This window comes from Pholcus phalangioides, unplaced genomic scaffold, assembly GCF_987345545.1.
Source record: "Pholcus phalangioides strain wild (caught in Gottingen) unplaced genomic scaffold, Ppha-v1.0 ptg000007l_1, whole genome shotgun sequence".
Lineage (NCBI taxonomy): Eukaryota > Metazoa > Arthropoda > Arachnida > Araneae > Pholcidae > Pholcus > Pholcus phalangioides.
The window spans coordinates 1,193,636-1,212,768 of record NW_028301600.1 but is presented as its reverse complement, the minus strand read 5'-3'; the positions used below and the strand labels follow the sequence as shown (position 1 = coordinate 1,212,768).

The 19,133-nt window shown below is 36.9% G+C and overlaps 1 protein-coding gene across 1 annotated transcript in view; it reads right to left on the bottom strand.

Moving 5' to 3' along the window:
• The window catches only part of LOC149084781 (tubby-related protein 4-like), a 178,329-nt gene that overhangs the window by 129,411 nt on the left and 29,785 nt on the right, over positions 1 to 19,133 (bottom strand). Inside the window, exon 3 of the mRNA XM_089232524.1 lies at positions 6,423 to 6,713. Within this exon, the coding sequence (XP_089088650.1) occupies positions 6,423 to 6,713 (291 nt within the window). The remainder of the gene's footprint in view (positions 1 to 6,422; positions 6,714 to 19,133) is intronic.

The following is a 19,133-nucleotide window of genomic DNA, read 5'->3' as shown; positions in this document are numbered from 1 at the left end:
AAGTCCTTATCCGATAGTTGATACACTTGTATTACGACATTGTCGTATTTTTCTGGCAAGTTGGATAACATCTAGTACGCTATTTCGTCATCTGCTACAATCTTGCCCGCTGATCCCAATTCTTTAACAGCTCTCAAAAGGCGACCCAAGAAAACAGACATGCTTTTGTCAGATTTCAGTAGACAATTCATGAAAATTCAGTTCGTAGAGTGGCAATTCTAGCACGGGTCATTGGAGCAAAAGCACTACACAAAATATCCCAGGCATCTTTAGCTGCTATGGCTTCAATCACCAAGTTCTTTAAATCATCGTCAATGAGGAGACATATCGTTGACAATGCTTTTGAGTCCCGTTTTTTCCACACGTTGAGTTCTTTCTCATTTTCTTGAGGAGGCTTGAGCTCGGATCCATCCACAAGGGTAAACACATCATAGTTCACGAGAAGCATTTTCATGTTGAATTTCCATTCCGTGAAGTTATCACAATTTAAGCTCTGAAATTTGAACACACTCGTTTCTTCCGCCGACGTCATTCACTTTCCAAGGTCAGCTCTGCTTCTGAGAAGTAAACGATTTTCCAAAAAAACAAAAAACTAGAGTTTTCATACACATTTACAATTTAAGTACAGATTACTTTAGAACTTCCGAACCACAAAAATAACCACGCTCTGCTACCAATTGTCGAGGATCGACCACTTTCATGGTTCGTACCTATCAGTGAAAACTTCTAAGAAACGATCCGGAGGCAAAAAAATGCAAATGGGAGCAATCTATATTTATTCAGTCTAAAAACAGGTATATATATGCACAATGCTTGTGGGGGAAAAATGCAGCCACTCTTGTGACCGTATCCATTGGCCTTAAGCTGATTAGTTAAAATGCAATAATTTACATTGTTTGAATCCGTTTTCCGGCAGGTCCGGAATCGAAAATATTAAATAATCTTCACAGTCAAAGTTCTTCATTGCTGATCAAGGTGGTCCGACCCTCAACCGAGAGACCCCCTGGAGCTGATCAAGGTGGTCCGGCCCTCAACCGAGAGGCCCCCTGGAGCTGATCAAGGTGTTCCAGCTCTCAACTGAGAAAACTTCTCTGATACTTGCGGGGAAAGGCTAACAACATCGGATGTCCGATCAATATAAAAGTTGACTGTTGATGATCATCAATTGGTCCGGCCCTCAACCGAGAGGCCCCCTGGAGCTGATCAAGGTGTTCCGGCTCTCAACTGAGAAAACTTCTCTGATACTTGCGGGGAAAGGCTAACAACATCGGATGTCCGATCAATATAAAAGTTGACTGTTGATGATCATCAATTGGTGAGCCAGTATCTTCACTGTTAACGTCAAATAGAGGGCTCCACGTTATACTAATCTATTGTTAAAATTGACTAACTTTATAATTAATTTGAATAAATAATATTTCATGCGAAAGTTTATTTGCAATCATTTTCCACTTGTCGTTTGCCACTTTATTACTGGATATTTCGAACCAGGCAAACAACTCCCATAAGGGACGTTGCACTATATATTTCCCCCCTTCATCTAGATATACATTATACACTGAAGAGCCAAAAAAACTGGTCCAACTGCCTAATATCGTGTAGGGCCCCCGTGAGCCCGTGGAAGTGCCGCAACACGATATGGCACGGACTCGACTAATGTCTGAAGTAGTGCTGGAGGTAATTGACTCCATGAATCCTGCAGGGCTGTCCATAAATCCGTAGGAGTAAGAGGGGGTGGAGATCTCTTCTGAACAGAACGTTGCACGGCATCCCAAATATGTTCAATAATGTTCATGTCTGGGGATTTAGGTGGCCAGCAGAAGTGTCTAAAGTCAGAAGAGTGTTCGTGGAGCCACTTTGTAGCAATTCTGGACGTGTGGGGGTGTCGCATTGTCCTGCTGAGATTGTCCAAGTCCGTCAGAATGGACATGAATGGGTGCAGGTGATCAGACAGGATGCTTATGTGCCTGTCACCTGTCAGAGTCGTATCTAGACGTATCAGGGGTCCCATATCACGCCAACTGCACATGCCCCATACCATCACAGAGCCTCCACCAGCTTGAGCAGTCCCCTGTTGACATGTAGGGTCCATGGATTCATGAGGTTGTCTCCATACCCGTACACGTCCACCAGCTCGAAGCCATTGGAACCGAGACTCGTCAGACTAGGAAACGTGTTTCCAGTCCAACGTCGGTGTTGTCGGGCCCAGGCGAGGCGTAAAGCTTTGTGTCGTGCAGTCATCGAGGGTACACGAGTGGGCCTTCGGCTCCGAATGCCTATATCGATGATGTTTCGTTGAATGGTTCGCACGCTGACACTTGTTGATGGCCCAGCATTTAAATCTTCAGCAATTTGCGGAAGGGTTGCACGTCTGTCACGTTTAATGATTCTCGTCAGTCGTCGTTGGTCCCGTTCTTGCATGATCTTTTTCCGGCCGCAGCGATATCGTAGATTTAATTTTTTTACCGGATTCCCGATATTCACGGTACACTCGTGAAATGGTAGTACGTGAAAATCCCAATTTCATCGCTACCTCGGAGATGCTATGTCCCATCTCTCGTGCGGCGACTATAACACCACGTTCAAACTCACTTAAATCTCGATAACCTGCCATTGTAGCAGCAGTAACCAATCTAACAACTATGCCAGACACTTGTTGTGTTATATAGGCGTTGCCGACCACAGCGCCGTACTCTGATTGGTTCCATATCTCTTCATTTGCATACGCATGCCTGTACCAGTTTTTTTTGGCTCTTCAGTTTATAATGAGTTTTACAATTCTGTTGATGCTTTATCTCACTCTAAATCTAATTTTTTAACCATGGGTGATTTTAATTTGCCTTCAATTGACTGATATCTAGTGATCCCACTAGCAATGCTACAGTTAGAGCAGCTGAATTTGTAAACTTTGTCCAAAGCCACGCGTTTTCTCAAATTAACAAAGTTGTGAATTTATATGATAAAATTCTTGATTTAGTGCTGGTCAATGATAATTGCCTTCGATGTACTCTTTGTAATGCTCCTAGTGCTCTTGTTCCTGAGGATCCATACCATCCAGCATTAGAACTTTCAGTCAGTTCATTTTTCCCAAAGCTTGATAAGAGAAGTGATAATATCATTTTTGACACGATTTATAATTTCAAGAAAGCTGACTATGATGCATTGATAAGTATGTGTTGATGTGTCGATTGGGGTTTTTTACTCAATGTTACCAATGTTGATGAAGTGTTAAATAAATTTTATGATGTGATATTTTATATATTTAATACATATATTCCCAAACTTACGCCTAAGAAAAGTCGTTTTCCACCTTGATTAACTGTGGAAATCATTAAGCTAATCAAACTGAGAACAAACTTCACAATTCTCTACGTCATGGCCATCAGCTTGCTTATAAGGATCTGAGAACTATAAAAGCTGAGATTAAAAGAAAAATATGTTTTCAATATTGCAATTATTTGAATTCATTTGAAAACAACATTATCCAGAACCCTGAAAAATGTTGGTCTTTTTGTAAAAACTTGAAATCTTGAAACTATTTTCCAAATAAGATGTCTTACCTCAGCAAATTTTCCTCTGATACCTTCAAAGATTTTTTTGGTTCTGTTTTCCATAATTCTAATAGTATATGTGTTGATTATGTCAATGATTATGATTTTGCTGACAACTGTTTTTTCAGCTTTCTTATTGAGAATGATGTACTTCTTGCCATTAAAAAGATCATAAAGGTCATGGTGATGATAATATACCACCTTTTTGGGTGAAAGGCTGTGGCCTCTATTTGGCAACTCCACTCACTACTATCTTCAATCTTTCAGTTAATTCGGGTACCTTTCCTTCACTTTGGAAAAATTACACCGTTACGCCTATTTCTAAAAAAGGCAATAATGCAGATGTATTAAATTATCGACTTATAATCAAAACGAGTGCCCTTTGCAAAGTATTTGAACTTGTTGTGCATAAGAGAATTTATAGCCATGTTTGATCCCAAATCTCTGCACAGGCTATTTCTTAAGCTATTGACAGAAACACTCCACTGGACATAATCTACACTGACTTTTCCAAAGCGTTTGATAGCGTTAACCACACTATCCTTCTTTCAAAAATCAGGGCTTGGGATTTTTCAGGTCACCTTGATAATTGGTTCAAATCCTACCCCATAGGTTGATACCAACAAGTATGCTTTAATGGTGCTAAATCATCCCGTTATCCTTGTCTTACTGGCATTCCTCAGGGGTCCATTTTGGGCCCTTTGCTTTTTTATCTTGTTCATCAATGATTTGGAAAATCACATAGATTCTAATTGCTTGATATATGCTGATGATGTTAAAATCTTCCAAGTCATAAATAACCCAGATGACGCTGAGATGCTACAAAATTCTGTTGAACAATTCAGTTCATGGTGTAACACCAATAAGTTAAACCTAAATGTTGCCAAGTGCAAATGTTTGTTTTTCAGTAAGAAGCATAGTCCCATCCTGTACAATTACAATATTGATGATCAAACGCTCAAAAGAGTAGAATACGTGAAGAACTTAGGTGTCACTTTTGATAAGACTCTCAATTTCAACCAGCATATTAATGACATTGTTTCAAAAGCATCAAGGAATGTCGGTTTCATAATTCGCAACAGCAAATTTTTTCAAAATACAGAAACCTTTCTGCATCTTTACAATTCTTATGTAAGATCAGTTCTAGAATATTGTTCCATAATCTGGAATCCATATTACTTGTACAATAACATGAGGATTGAACACACACAAAATAGGCTTTTGCACTTTGTTAAAATTTTTCATATTTGAATTCCTACATACATACTCAGATCTACTTTTCACTATGAATCCCTCATAGTCCGCCATCAGAATACATCGATCACCTTTTTTGTGAAAATTCTGCACTTCGACTTGGATGTACCAGATATTTTAGCGCAAATCAGTTTTCACTGTAATAGCATCAGTCTTCATAACTGCAATCTCTTCTATGTCCCACCATACCAAACTAATGTGTTGGAAAATTCTCATGTGCTTTTTTAACATTTTTTTTCTCCTTTTTTTGTATACACATATGGTATTATTTGTATTATATTTATTTGCATTATTATTATTGTGCCGTTATTATTTGTATTATTCTTTACCTTTCTGTATTACAACGTGCTGTTTATAATTTGTTTTTTACTTTTTTCTTCACTCCACTGTAATTGGGCATATGCCTGTGAGTTTATAAAAAAATAAATAAAATTATTTTATAGAACTTCCTGTAATTGTTTATTATTGGTCCCTGTGGCACTTTGACTTTTGCTTGATTCACTTGATTCTTCAATTTACATAATTTTAATTACGATGCACTGTATGTAATCTTTGACACATCAATAAATTCTGGTTTTGCCAAAGATGCTCACGTTGCTTCTTAGGACAGAGCCTGGGTGTCTCACAGTTTCTCCGGATAAATCAATAAATAAAGAGAACATTGGACTAGCCCTGTGATATTTGTTGTATTTCTTGGCACATTAATATTAGGGAAGACAAGGGTGTTTCTTCCCCCCCCCCCATACTATTTGAATGCCAGTAATATGATTTTTCTGAAGTGTCTTGCTGCAGTGTTGTGCAGGTTAAGCATTGTCAGAATGCGCATGCGCTTGCTTTTCTGGCGACTGTTGGTTGGTGCCAACATATTTCCTGGCAATGTTTAATATAATGGATATACTTAATTCTAAAAAGGTTCAACATCCACAATTGGTACAGTGGTTAGAGTGTGAAGCGCACAAAGTGAAGGTTGTGGGTTTGAGTCCCACAAACTCAACTGAGGTTTTTCTTTTCTTCATTACCATCTTTGTTTTTTAATGTGTTCAAAATGTGTGTTCAAAAAAAATTATTTTATTGAAATATAAAATAAATTTAAGATCACAAACTGTTGGGCAGGTTAAATGTGAATCATTTACATCACCAACTGCCACATGCATTCCGGTTGTGGTGAAAACAGAGTTGATATTTGCAGTCCAGGGGTAAAGGCCCCCTTTAATGGCCATAGGAGTGGAACAACGTCCGAGCCCGGCAGGTGCATTTACTAATAAAATAGTCTAAAATAGCTAGCGCTTGGCGCTAAGTTACCAAGCGTTACAGACAGACACACATATGCACGTTCTGATAAAAAATAAGTATTACTAATTTTGATTTCAGCTAGGAGTTCTCAACTTTTTCCACCTGTAGCACCCCTTTCCCTATTCAACGCTTATCTGCAGTTCCCCAGAGCTGTTTAACAAAGAATCTCTTTGAAAAACCTTTGTCGGATCTGCCACACCGTCACACCCCTGGTTGGAGGTGCACAAGGGTGCTGTGGCACACAGTTTGAGAACACCTGATTTAAGCAATAATATAGCACATAAATTCATAGCACAAAAAAACTTTAAATGGGTAAATACTTACTAATTTATCATCAGGTGACCAAATCCCACAATTTATAACTGATCCAGCACCAATAACTGTTGACCAGTGTCGTTGCCCAGATACTGTGCCCACTAGCACAAAATTATCAAGATAAGATATTACTGCCATTCGCCCATCATGACTCCAGGAAAAATCTGTAACTTCAATTCCGCGATCATTAATAAGCTCCACTGACCAACGGCCTTCATGTTTAACCCAAATGAAAACAACACCAGCTGTATCACAAGAAGCTAGTTTTTGGTATGGTTCATTCCACTTCACCAATTTGATCTAGAGGCAAAGAAAAAAAATTTAAAAAATGTAAAAATGCAGCTTTACATAGCATGCCTATACAGGCTGTCCTACAATGTTTGCTCAGCAGATATTTCTGCGACCATTGATCTTAGAAGCCTATATACTTTCAGTTACAAAATTTTTTTAAATGACCTGCGATTACTTAAAATGTCAAAATTTTTAAGGGGTTAAGAGGTTGTATATACATGTTAAAAAATATAAAAATTGACTCTTTATGTAGACCAAGTGTGCTAATCTAATCAGTGAATTGTAGAACCTGCTCCTAAAAGAGATTTACAGAAAATTCTATATTTTTACATCTCACACATATTTATGACAATATTAAAGATATTCAATTTTCATGTTTTGGCTTTTTTTTATCGCTCACTGTGTGAGATACTTGGGTTTTCTTAGGCAGCATTATTTTTAATTCTAAAAAATATTAATCAGGTAATTATTATTAGAGGAAATTATTTTCAATTTTTAGGGACCAATGAAAAAAAAACTGTGTTGTAAATGTCTCTTTGGCAGATAGAAAGGAGCAAATACGGGAAACATTGGCGCAATCTTCACTTGAAACCATTGGGTCACTTGAAAAATGCAAACAGAAAAAGATAGTTTCATTTCGAAATCCCCTTAATTGGGAAGGCTGTTATTAAAAGTTGAAAATACTTAATTTTTTCAGTCAAAATGATAATTACATCCTTACAGCATTTTCTAACACTTTGAATTAAATTTAAGTTTACGCAATTTATGAACCACACACTCAATCATTGTCGATAAATGATGAAAACTTCAAAATCAAATACCTCCTTAAATATTGTTTTAAAAATATGGGGATTTTTGTATACATGACTTTTCAAATACAATGCAATACAAGAGCCCCAACAGGCAAACTACCCATTCAAAGTAGATTTATTTCACTAATTGGAAGTTTTAGCACACTGGGATTGCTTTAAAAGTCAATTTTTCTATTTTTCATGTCCCCTCAGAAAATTTGATATTCTAAATAACCACATGTAATTAAAAAAAAATTTTAATGGGAAGTATATCTCTAAAGTCAATGGTTGCAGAAATATCCACTAAGCAAACAATTTGGGACAGTTTGTATACATACAAGCTGTCTCAGTACCAGGTTTAAAAACTTCTAGGAGGGCTAGGGTGCACCCAGATAACTTGGAATCACACAGCACTGCAGGGTCTGAAATGCTTTCCTGCAGGGGCGTAGCCAGAAATTTCGTTCGAGGGAGGACCACTTTCATTTCGGGGGGGGGGGACCAAAGTGACAGAACAATGGATTTGGCCATCTTTTTCCCTTTTTTCGGTCATTTTCTCACATTTCGGGGGGGGGGGGACCAGACCCCCAAGTCCCCCCCCCCCCCGGCTACGCCCTTGCTTTCCTGACATGGTAGATAGCCTTGTACAGGAGCAGAAATACCTTGTATGTATAAATTATTCTTTTCAAAAAGTAATATCACTTATGAATACATAATAGCAAGGATCTTTAGCCCCTTACACAACACAAAGCAAGGGTCTTTGGCCCCTCTCAGATAATTTAGGCCAAATTAGAACTTCTCATAATGCCAGCAGGCAACTAAATTATACTCTGGTACTTAGAATCGCAAAAAACAGTATCTAGAATAGGTTTACAATAACTTAAAGCAGTGTTTCTCAACCTGCACTATAAAAGAAATTAAGATGCAAAGAAATGAAGCTTCGAGTAATAAAATATGATGGGGAAAAAAATAGTGACTACTTTCAGAATGAAGCAGAACTGCCCATATAGCTGAGGCTGTCTTAACACATGCACTGACCCAGACACAGCCCAGGGCCTTGAATGCATGAGGAATATTTACAATAATGAGACTGGCATGACTATTTTTGAGAATAAGAATGTAAATTTGTATGCAGGTAACTACCACCCAGATAGAATTTCCAAATCTCTAACTTTTTGGAATCGGGAAATACTGCCGCTGCATGGAGGCCATTAGCTGAAGTTAAAGAGACTGCAATGTCTCTACTCAGCAAGTCATGCTACTATGCATGTTTTAAGGGGAAAAAGGATCACTTTCTATGGTCAGTGGACTTGCCTGGCATGCAAAAGGTCCTGGGTTCAATTCCCTATAGAGAGAAATTACACTTTTTTCCTGTTCACCTCGGCATAATATCCAGAAAGCTTATTGATTTCAAATACTTAAAATGTAAGTCTTAAAAAAAGACAAGCAAAAACAAAAAAAAAAGACTTACGTAAAGCACTGCACTTTTATTTTTGAATGAAATATGAATAAGCATTTTTATATAATTAAAGTTAATTCTTTTTTTTTAAGTCATCATAATGTCTGTAGACATGGCTCAAACTTCAACATGCAAAGCAGTTCCCAGTGCTGCAGCATCTTCACCATTTGATTGGGATTTCGAGGGGTGGGGTGGTTGATGGTGAAGGACACTTAAACACCGATAGCCATTAATTGCCTTTTCAATGATTGTACGTAAGCCCTACAATACCATTGTCCATCATTGTGAAAATTAAGGTAAAAAATCTGCTCCTCTTCCACAACTCCTGAAATAAAAAACGGTTCCATTTTATGACATCTATTCATGGATACGAGGGGGAAGGGGGTGAAATACTTTATTAGTGGTTACACCCCCCCCCCCTTCATATAGGACTGGCACTGCTTCTTCTACAAATCTTGGGGGCTGCCTCATCCCATTCAAACTAAAATTACTGTATACCTACTTGAATTTTTGTAGAAACACTAAACAAGCATGGTTCTCAAAGGGGGAAAAAAAGAGGAAGGAGGAGAAAGAAAAAGGGTCTTGAAGTAGAGATTTGAAATTTTTCAGACAGAACGCCTCTCTGCCAGCATTTTTTTTTAAATTTCACATTGTGGATTGAGCAGGTTGAAAAAGCAATTTTCCAGATTTCCGGACTAAATTTTCAGGAATTCAGGAACAGAAAATTCCAGCTTTAACACCCTATACCAAGGTAAGGGGTCCCTAATGTAGCTAAAATGGTCCTGCATAGAACCAGGGCAACACCTTCTAGAGCAGAAAGCCTGACCCTGAGATTTGTGACGTTATCGAGATCCGTCCTCGAAACCCATCTTCCCTGTCAGATCGTTTTCCAGCAGCACCACACACTGTAACGCTGATGTATTATATATTTGACCCACGTTGCTACATTTTTTCTTAATGTTATAGAAAAAGAGGCTGAATTAGTAAATAATTCAACACTCGAATAGACAAGTTTATACTTATAATTCATTGTTTTTAAGTATCAATTAGGGCCAGAGTTTTAATAAAAACTTGACAATATTTAAAAAAATTACCCATTGACCTCAAAACTTCCCCAAGAGCATTAATTTTTCAGAACTTCATTTCCGTTGATTTTAACCAAAAAAAATATCCATTGAATACAAAAAGAAAATTTTGAGACCAATTCAACTATATAATATCCTTTATTTTTCGTTAAGATCAACACAGGCAATATATATTTTCAGTCATTTTTAAAAAAAATAAATATGTAAAAGGAACTTATCATGAAATAAATATACGTTGCTTTGCTCCTTCCACTATGGATTGGGTATGGATGATTGCACGATTCTCATTCATACACAGATGCATAATATTCTATGCTAAGATGTGAATGAAGTAGTAAAAATCTATTTCAAAAATAGTGATTTTTTTGAAAACGTCACCAGCTTCCTTTAGCATAAAATTTTTTAAACTATAATTTTTCTTTAAAAGTGCATTTTTATTCGAAGGTTCTTTAGAAATACGTTAGAAAAAAAATCCACAGAATTACCCCCTCCCACATTCTGAAACTTACCTCAAAGAAATATTCTTAGTACCTGTCTGTACTTCCCAAATCTGGCTTTTAAATAAGTATTTGTATATATTTTCCAGTTAAAACATGGAAAACCCAATTCATCAACACACAGTATTTTTTAATTTCTAAAGAACCCAAAGTTGTTTTCATAATGCATTGTGAGTCTATTTCGAAAAAACACCTTCTGTACCCATCATTGACAAACATACATTAATTTTGAGAATTATATTATTAAGCAACGTGTGATCTATGTCAAGAAGGGCAAAAAATTAACCTAACGAAATTTATAGGCAGGGGACGAAATTATATTCGGGAAAAAACACCATTTTTTAATTCAGCCAGATTTTCAGATATTTTTAATCAGATGCACTATCGGGGAAAAAAATTAGAGGATGGACATGGAAATTTATATGGGGACTAATGGACAAACCCACTATTTTGTTATTAATGCAATTATCAGTTGTGATGGCTATACAACAATAAAGCCAATAACATCCAAACGTGGATTGAGAGAACGTGATTTTGAGAATTACATTAGGATACAACGAGCCATCTATGTTCAAGACAGGCAAAATATGTATCTGACCAAATTTATAGACATGGGGCAAAACTCCATTTAATACTCTATGATTGTACTAGAGATGTAAAATTCTCGAGAATAATCTTTAGGACTACTATTATAAATAACTTGAGAATATTCTCCTGTTATTTATAATATAAATATATAATATCCTTGAAAATATTCTCTGGAAGGAGTACTTTTACAAATCATTGGGGAATATTCTTATCAAAAATAATAAGAATTATTCTCAAATTATTAATAATAGTCCTTCCAGAAAATATTCTTGAATATATTCTCCTCAATGAGAATATTCTTCAGTTATTTATAATAGTGTAGTCCTTCCAGAAATTATTCTCAAGAATATTTGTAATAACATGCATTAGAGAGATATAGATGGCTTCTTTCTCAGCCAGAGATAATATCCGGAAAATAACTGTTTCCTTGATATCTCTGCCTGAGAAAGATCTCTCTAAACCGTCCCACCCGGGGGCCATTTCCTGAAGTTAAGAGAGGCTACTAATGCCTCTACTTCAGCGCCTCACGACACAGTGCGTGAAATTAGGAAAGCAGAGTCATGTGTCTCCAGTGGTGTAGATGGTAGCATGCTTGCCCGGTATGCAAGAGGGCCTGGGTTCGAGTCCTGGCGGAGACGTGATGACTTTTCTTTCCGAGCTCGCCTCGGCATAATATCCGGAAAATAACTGTTTCCTTGATATCTCTGGCTGAGAAAGAAGCCATCTATATCTCTATAATACGGTCGAGCCCAGTTATAACGCCACCATCCGTCCCAAAGAGTTTTGGCGTTATATTGGTTAATGGTTGGAATAGCATTTCAGAGAGGCTTCATTACGTAAATTCACATGTTTATAATGAAATACTGTATCTCTTTGTCTTGCAGGGTTGTTTGGTTTAAACCACGTTGGTAAAAAACCACTTGGTTTAAACCTTGGTTTTAACCAAGTGGTTTTTTTAAAAAAACCAGTTTGGTTTTTTTCAAAAAATCAAATAAAAGTTGCCTAAATATAATTTTTTTCCTTGAAAAATATCATATTGGTTCATTATTAGCCAAAATGTTTCATTTTTACCACATTTTATATCCTTGGGGTACATTCTGATGGTATATCTTTAAATGACATAAGATTTTATAAGCGGTTTTTTTCAAAAAGTCTCATGAAAGTGGCCAGAATATATATATATTTTTCATATGAAGTATCTTAGTTATTTAAAGTTATATACAAAAGCCAAAATTTCTCATTCTTACAACATTTTCTACCCTTTGGCTACATTCTGATGCTCTATCTTTAGCAAATTCATGAATAAGGATTGCATCACGCATCTAAATGTAGTGGTGTATTATCTCACAGGGTTTCTTTTTCCCTTCACAAAGAAGCAGCAACAGTAGTGACACCATTATGCTAGGGGCAGGTGGTCCTATAATCCAATAAAGACACCAACTGTCCTTAAAGGACAAAGACCAGTGTACTAGTAGTTACATTACCTCACATACATTTTCATTGTCTTTCCCATAAGAAGTAGCACATCTCCTACCGTATATCTCCCAGTCTTAATATTCAATAGTAGTTTTTTTTATACTTTCACACTGTTAAGCCCAGTTAATCAGGGTTCTACTGAATAATAATAACAGATTTATGAAAAATAATCAGCTATATACAGGGTGATTATAATTTGAAGTTTTGATTCCATAACTATTCAATAAGAACTACTGGTCAGAATGACTTGAAAATTTGCATGAATATTCCTGAAGCAATGGAAGTTTCTTTCGCAAAAGGAAAAATAAATGCAAGTAGTGCAAAATGTGCAGGTAGATGATGCTGTACTTGGCCAGCAGTATAATCTATTTTGTGCAACCACATCGTTTTGGCACTTCCACAGCATCAGTGTGTGGATAGAACTTCTATCAAGATGCACATTGCAATACCAGCAAAGCAGCTGCTGAAAACCCATTTTGACAGGATGCACCTTAACCCTTTTAACTTCTGGCTGTGGGGGGTACCTCAAAATGTCATAAACAGTGGTCAGATTGCAAAATTTGGTGAATTGCAATCTCCAGCACATCCCCTATATGTTAGAAGTTCCTCAGGAATATTAACATGGGGGCGCGTTTGGTTTAATGAAGCTGAATTGCAAGCACATCCACATCATGACCATGGCATACTCCGATTCTGTTGTTGAACAACAACTTTTGTGCTTTCAACCTCAGGTTGGACAACATATTTAACATTTCTTAAGTAAGTTGTAGTTATTTGTTCAATTACTTCATTTTTTGTGATGTTTCCATGAATTATGAAATCGTGGAATGCTATAATTAAGGTATCATTTTGCCATGACTGGCTATCGTTTTCATTCTGCGAGCAAATTTCCCACATGTTGGATGATGTCATTAATTTTACATTTTTAAGTATTTTTTCCCCTTTACCAAATAAAATTGCATTTTTTCAGGAATATTCATGTCAATTTTCAAGTCATTTTGACAATCGTTCTTTTTTTACAGTGTTTTGAAATCAGAACCTTAGTTATAATCATCCTGTATATCGTAAATCATTGCTAATTAATCTGCATTATTTATGCTTCATTAAATACATTATATTCACTTAATTTTTATTACTTTTTTCAAAATAGCTTCCTAATTAAGCATACTGAAAGTAACTGGAGAAAAACCTTTATATACTATATGATTAATAATAACATTGAAAGAATTTTCAAACACACAGTAATTCATTGAGTTGAGCAAAAAATAATTAAATTGCAAAAGTTGGTTTTTGTTAAAATGTAAGAAATATTTATTGACTAATTAGTATGGGAATAGTGTTAATTACATTAATAACCATTTCATTTTAGTTAATTATTAGAAGTTTGAATGATTTTTCAGAAATTTCATTGTTTTTAATGTTAATACTATTTAAAACAAAAAAACCGGTTTAAACCAAAAAAACCCGGTTTTTTGGTTTTTTTCAAAAAAACCGTTTTTTTGGTTTTTTTCAAAAAAACCGTTTTTTTTACCAACCCTGCTTATTAGTGTTATTCTATAAATATTTCAACACTCATTCAATTTTAAGAAGAGAAAATTCATGAAATTTTAAAAACTATAATATTACTTAAATATTTCTTGATATAAAACTTAAGAGAGATATTTTACACTTACCTCTGAAATTATTTTAGTTCTACATTACATTATAATCCTTACTTTTTTCCTTATAATCCCAATATGGAAGATATGTTCACTGAAAACGTCTGGTGGCAAGCGGGGTTGGCACTACAACAGGGGGTGCTATAACGGGGGTTCAACTGTACTTTCAAAATATGCAGGAACATTGAGATCACTCACATTTACTGTGAACAAAATCTGGGGATAAGAATGCACCTGTAGTGACCGATTGTATTCTACATCAAATTTAGATTGCATTCTACATCATCTGCCTAAGCGTAAAAAGGGATCCGGAAATTTCACCCCGACATTTTGCTCCAGTACATTTAGCCCCTGAAATTTTTGCACTTGATATTTCACCTGCCCTGAACACATGAGTGACTGTGTGAGTGACCATATAAGTGGATGAGTGACCAAGTGAGTATGTAATCGGCTTTAGGAATGAGTTGGTGACCATACAAATGACTAAGTGAGAGACAGAATGACTGACCACTTGAGCAACAGTATCTATGAGTGTGGAATTGACTGCATGAGTGAGTGACCGTATGTGTGTCCAAGTGAGTGATTGACCATATGAGTAACCAAGTAGTTGACCATGCGAGTGACCGAGTGATTGACCATATGAATGATTGCATGAGTGACCAGGTGAGTGACGGTATGAGTGACCAGATGAGTGACGGTATGAGTATCCAAGCGAGTGATTGAGTAGTTGACCATATGAGTGTCCAAGGGAGTTACGGAGTGATCGACTATATGAGTGACCAAGTGATTGACTGTATGCGTGACCAAGTGATTGCTTGTACGAGTTCCAAAGTGAATGACTGAGTGATTCACTGTATGAGTGACCAAGTGAGTGACAGAGTGATTGACCATATGAATAATTGTATGATTGATGAAGTGAGTGACTGTAGGAGTGACCAAATGAGAAACAGAGTGATTGACCATATGAATGATTATGTGAGTGACAGTATGAGTGTCCAAAGGAGTTACTGAGTGAATGACCATATGGATGACCAAATGAGTGACTAGTGAGTGCTTATTTGAGTTTCCAAGTCAGTGACTGCCTGAGTTACTATATGAGTAAGCATAATAATGACCAAATGAGTGACTATATGAGTAAGCATAATAATGACCAAATGAGTGACTATATGAGTAAGCATAATAATGACCACGTGAGTGATCACGTGAGTGACCAAGCAAGTGACCATATGAATAATCATAATAATGAACAAGTGAGTGACCAAGCAAGTGACCATATGAATAATCATAATAATGAACAAGTGAGTGACCAAGCAAGTGACCATATGAATGAACACGTGAGTGACCAAGTTAGTGACCATGAGTGATCAAGTGAGTGACCAAGGAAGTGACCATAAGAATGACCAAGTGACCATATGAGTGATCATGTGAGTGACCATATGATTGACCGGGTGAGTGTCTGCAAAGATGATCCCCCCCTGTTATGGGCGGTTACATAGTACTTTAATGGGCCGTAAAAATTTGGGATTTGCTGTGAAGTATAAAATAATAATTTGTTTCCAAATTTAAACGTTGCAGCGAAATTTTTCAACATGAGCTGGAGTAGAACAGTCCTGAAAAAAAACATTAAAATCCCCCAAACTACCCCCCCCCCCAATCATGCTTAATACGAACGGCAATGCATTTGTGACAACAATAGACATTATATTATGCTTTGTGCAAATTTCTGCAGCATACTCATCTAACATTTACACAAGGAGCGAAATGTCAGGTTTGAAATGAGATATCCGGTCTAACTCACATAGCCGCTCCCTTGGTCATTCATACGGTCACTCACTTGATGATTCATACTATCACTCACTTTGTTACTCCTGCGGTCATTTCTACGCAGTCACTCATATGGTCAGGGCAGGTGAAATGCCAATCGGTAAATGTCTATAGACGTAAAATAACTTACTTGATAATAAATGCAGTCACTCATATGTTCAGTCATACCATTGCTCATGTGGTCAGGGCAGGTGAAATGTCAGGAAGTATATGTTCAAATCACTTGATCACTCACAGGGTCACTCACATGGTCAAGGCAGGCAAAATACCATCGGGGCTAAATGTCCAACTTACTTGATCATTCATACGGTCACTCACATCATCAGTCACATGCTTAATCGTACGGTCATTCATACAGTCAGGGCGAGTTAATTGTCACAGATAAATGTCCAGCTCACTTGGTTAGTCATACGGTCACTCACTTGGTCACTTGCACTATCATAAATATATTCTATCATATGGTCAGGGCAGACGAAATGTCTGGGATGAAATATTCTGGGTGCCAAATGTAACGGGGACGAAACGTGCGAGGAACGAAATGTCGGGGGCAAAGATTCTGTGAACCGCGTAAAACACACAAGCACAAACAGTCTACCAAAAGACTCTCATTAGATATTTGGATGTGGCAAAACACTGCTCACCTCACTGTATTTCAAATGTGTGCTACTTCATTGTTAATTATATCTAATCAAAATGTTTAACAAATGTTTATGCGCGCGCGCGCGCGCACACACACACACACACATCTTGACTTGGTTGGTCGCAAGATGGCACAAGGCAAGTCCCATGGAAGACATCTCAGTCAAGACCATTGCTTGGGCAATATGGATTGCTCGTCCAGTCCTTTTGCTCTTCTTGGGTGTTCAGCAAATTCACATGATCCCATGATACTGTCAAGTCATACACACCTATTGACATGAAATAAAAGCATCATTAGACTTTGAATTTTTTCAAAATTTGTGAATGTATTCAATTGAAATTATAACATTAAAAAAATTTAGGATTTTTATTACTTTGACCCTAGCAGGTGGCCCTCCACAGATCTTACCAAGGGACCCAGTTTCAGGTGGAGGGGGACCATGAAATAAAATATTTCCTTTTATGTAATTATTTGAAATTCCATCAAAGGATCCTGTGAAAAATATTGGAGTGGGATCCACCAAAAATTTTATCATAGAAGCCAGACTCCGGGATGTGAGGGGGAAGGCATGAAATATATTTTCTGTAATTCTTTTTAAATTCCCTCCAACTGTTTATTCATTAAAAATTTCTTACATTGAAAGATAACATTAAAAAATGATTCAAATAGCACAGCACCAATATTATCAATTAACTTAATAAAGCCCTACCCCTATGTATAGAACTGAGTTTATGAAAATTGGGATTATAAGATTAACAATGTTTGCAATAATAATATTACAGAATAGTCATCAATGCATTTCATGTAATAGTAAAAAATGAACTCACCTGGTTTTATATATGCAGCTGTACAGATATAGGCACCGAAAGCAAAGCTTGCTGGCGGCAGGATTAGCTGTAGTTTTTTCCAACTATTTTTTTTAAATGACTGGGGCAACAATATTGTTTATTGCCTTGCCAAGAAATGAATAAAATAAACATTTAAACTAGAAATTTATCATTAAAAAACTGCACGCGCGTCCGTGCTAATGACCATCAATATGGTAATTATCAGGGACAAGCAGCTTACTTCGGGAAAGAAATTGGCCGGAGCATAATGACGTCATGGCAACGAAAATATTGCAAGCGAAGGCTTTCTGCTCTAGAAAATGTTGACCAGGGCCATCTAAACATATGGGCCCATCAAGGCATGGGTCCCAAGCCTGATGTCAATAGGAGGTCCTACATGATGAGATCTAGTATACCATAATTTATAAGAGTAAGTGAATATATTACAAAAGTATAAGAGCTGTTGCTCCCAACTAAAGTAAGGGCAGATGTGCCAACTTTTGGAATCCAGAGATTTTCCTGAGGGGGATACCCCACCACTTGCGGACCCGATCAAAAAAAATCGGTGATATTTTTTTCCTTTTGGAATTTCTTTTTCTCTATAAAGAAAAAGTTCCCCCTCCCCAGGCAAGTCCTGCATAGCCCCTGTGAGAAGAATATAATCACCATGGGTGCTATCAGAGATGGATAATCTTGGGTATGCAAACTTTCAAAAGCAGTTGTATATTTCCTTTTCGAAGACATTTGATCAGAAAAAGAAACTTCAAAACATAAGGCCGCTGACGAAAAAAGCACCGGTGGTATCCCATATCCCATGGTGTACAATCAATCTCTGTTATTGTTTTCGCTGTGTATTGTTTAATAGAATACAATAATAACTATCTATACAGGGATGTCGGCAACCAAGATCATCCCCTGATAAATGATTGCAGATAAATGCCAAGTAAACAAAGTCACATCATTGCCAGTTTGCTTAAATACTGTCACCAAAACATTTTTGATGGCTACCCGACAGAAGTGATGTCCTCAACCGAGTAGGTAGGTACCACAAACTATGGCTGTCCTCTATAGGTGTTTTCCACAACAGCGACCATAGTCATTGATGTCACAACATTGTGAAAGCTCAGAGATAATCTAAAAAAATTTCAATCTAAAAGAAATCAAAAAATATCTTCCAAATCTAATTTTCTGAATTGAAAATCCAGATGAATTTTTAACAAATCCAAAGAGCTGAAGGAAGGGCAAAATTTTGGAGTCTTCAGCCTAAATCCAGAGAGTTAGCAGGTCTTTAAGGGGTTTCAGAACATCTTATTGCTTGAGGGCCCATGGTGTTGAGACGACACTGCTTAGAACTCTCAACAAAAACCCTCACTGAATCAGGGGGGTTGAAGTTACTCATGAAAATTTTCTGCAATAAAAATTTGCTCAAAAAATCAATTCAATAATTAAGAAGAGATTCGCTCCTTGATGGAAAGGGGAGGGGCACAAGAAAAAAACATGGCAAAGGAGAGCCATGGGTAAAAAAGGTTAAGAATTTTTTTTACAGTAGTGTCTTAATGAGTGGGCTTCGTTAATTCTGAAAAAAAT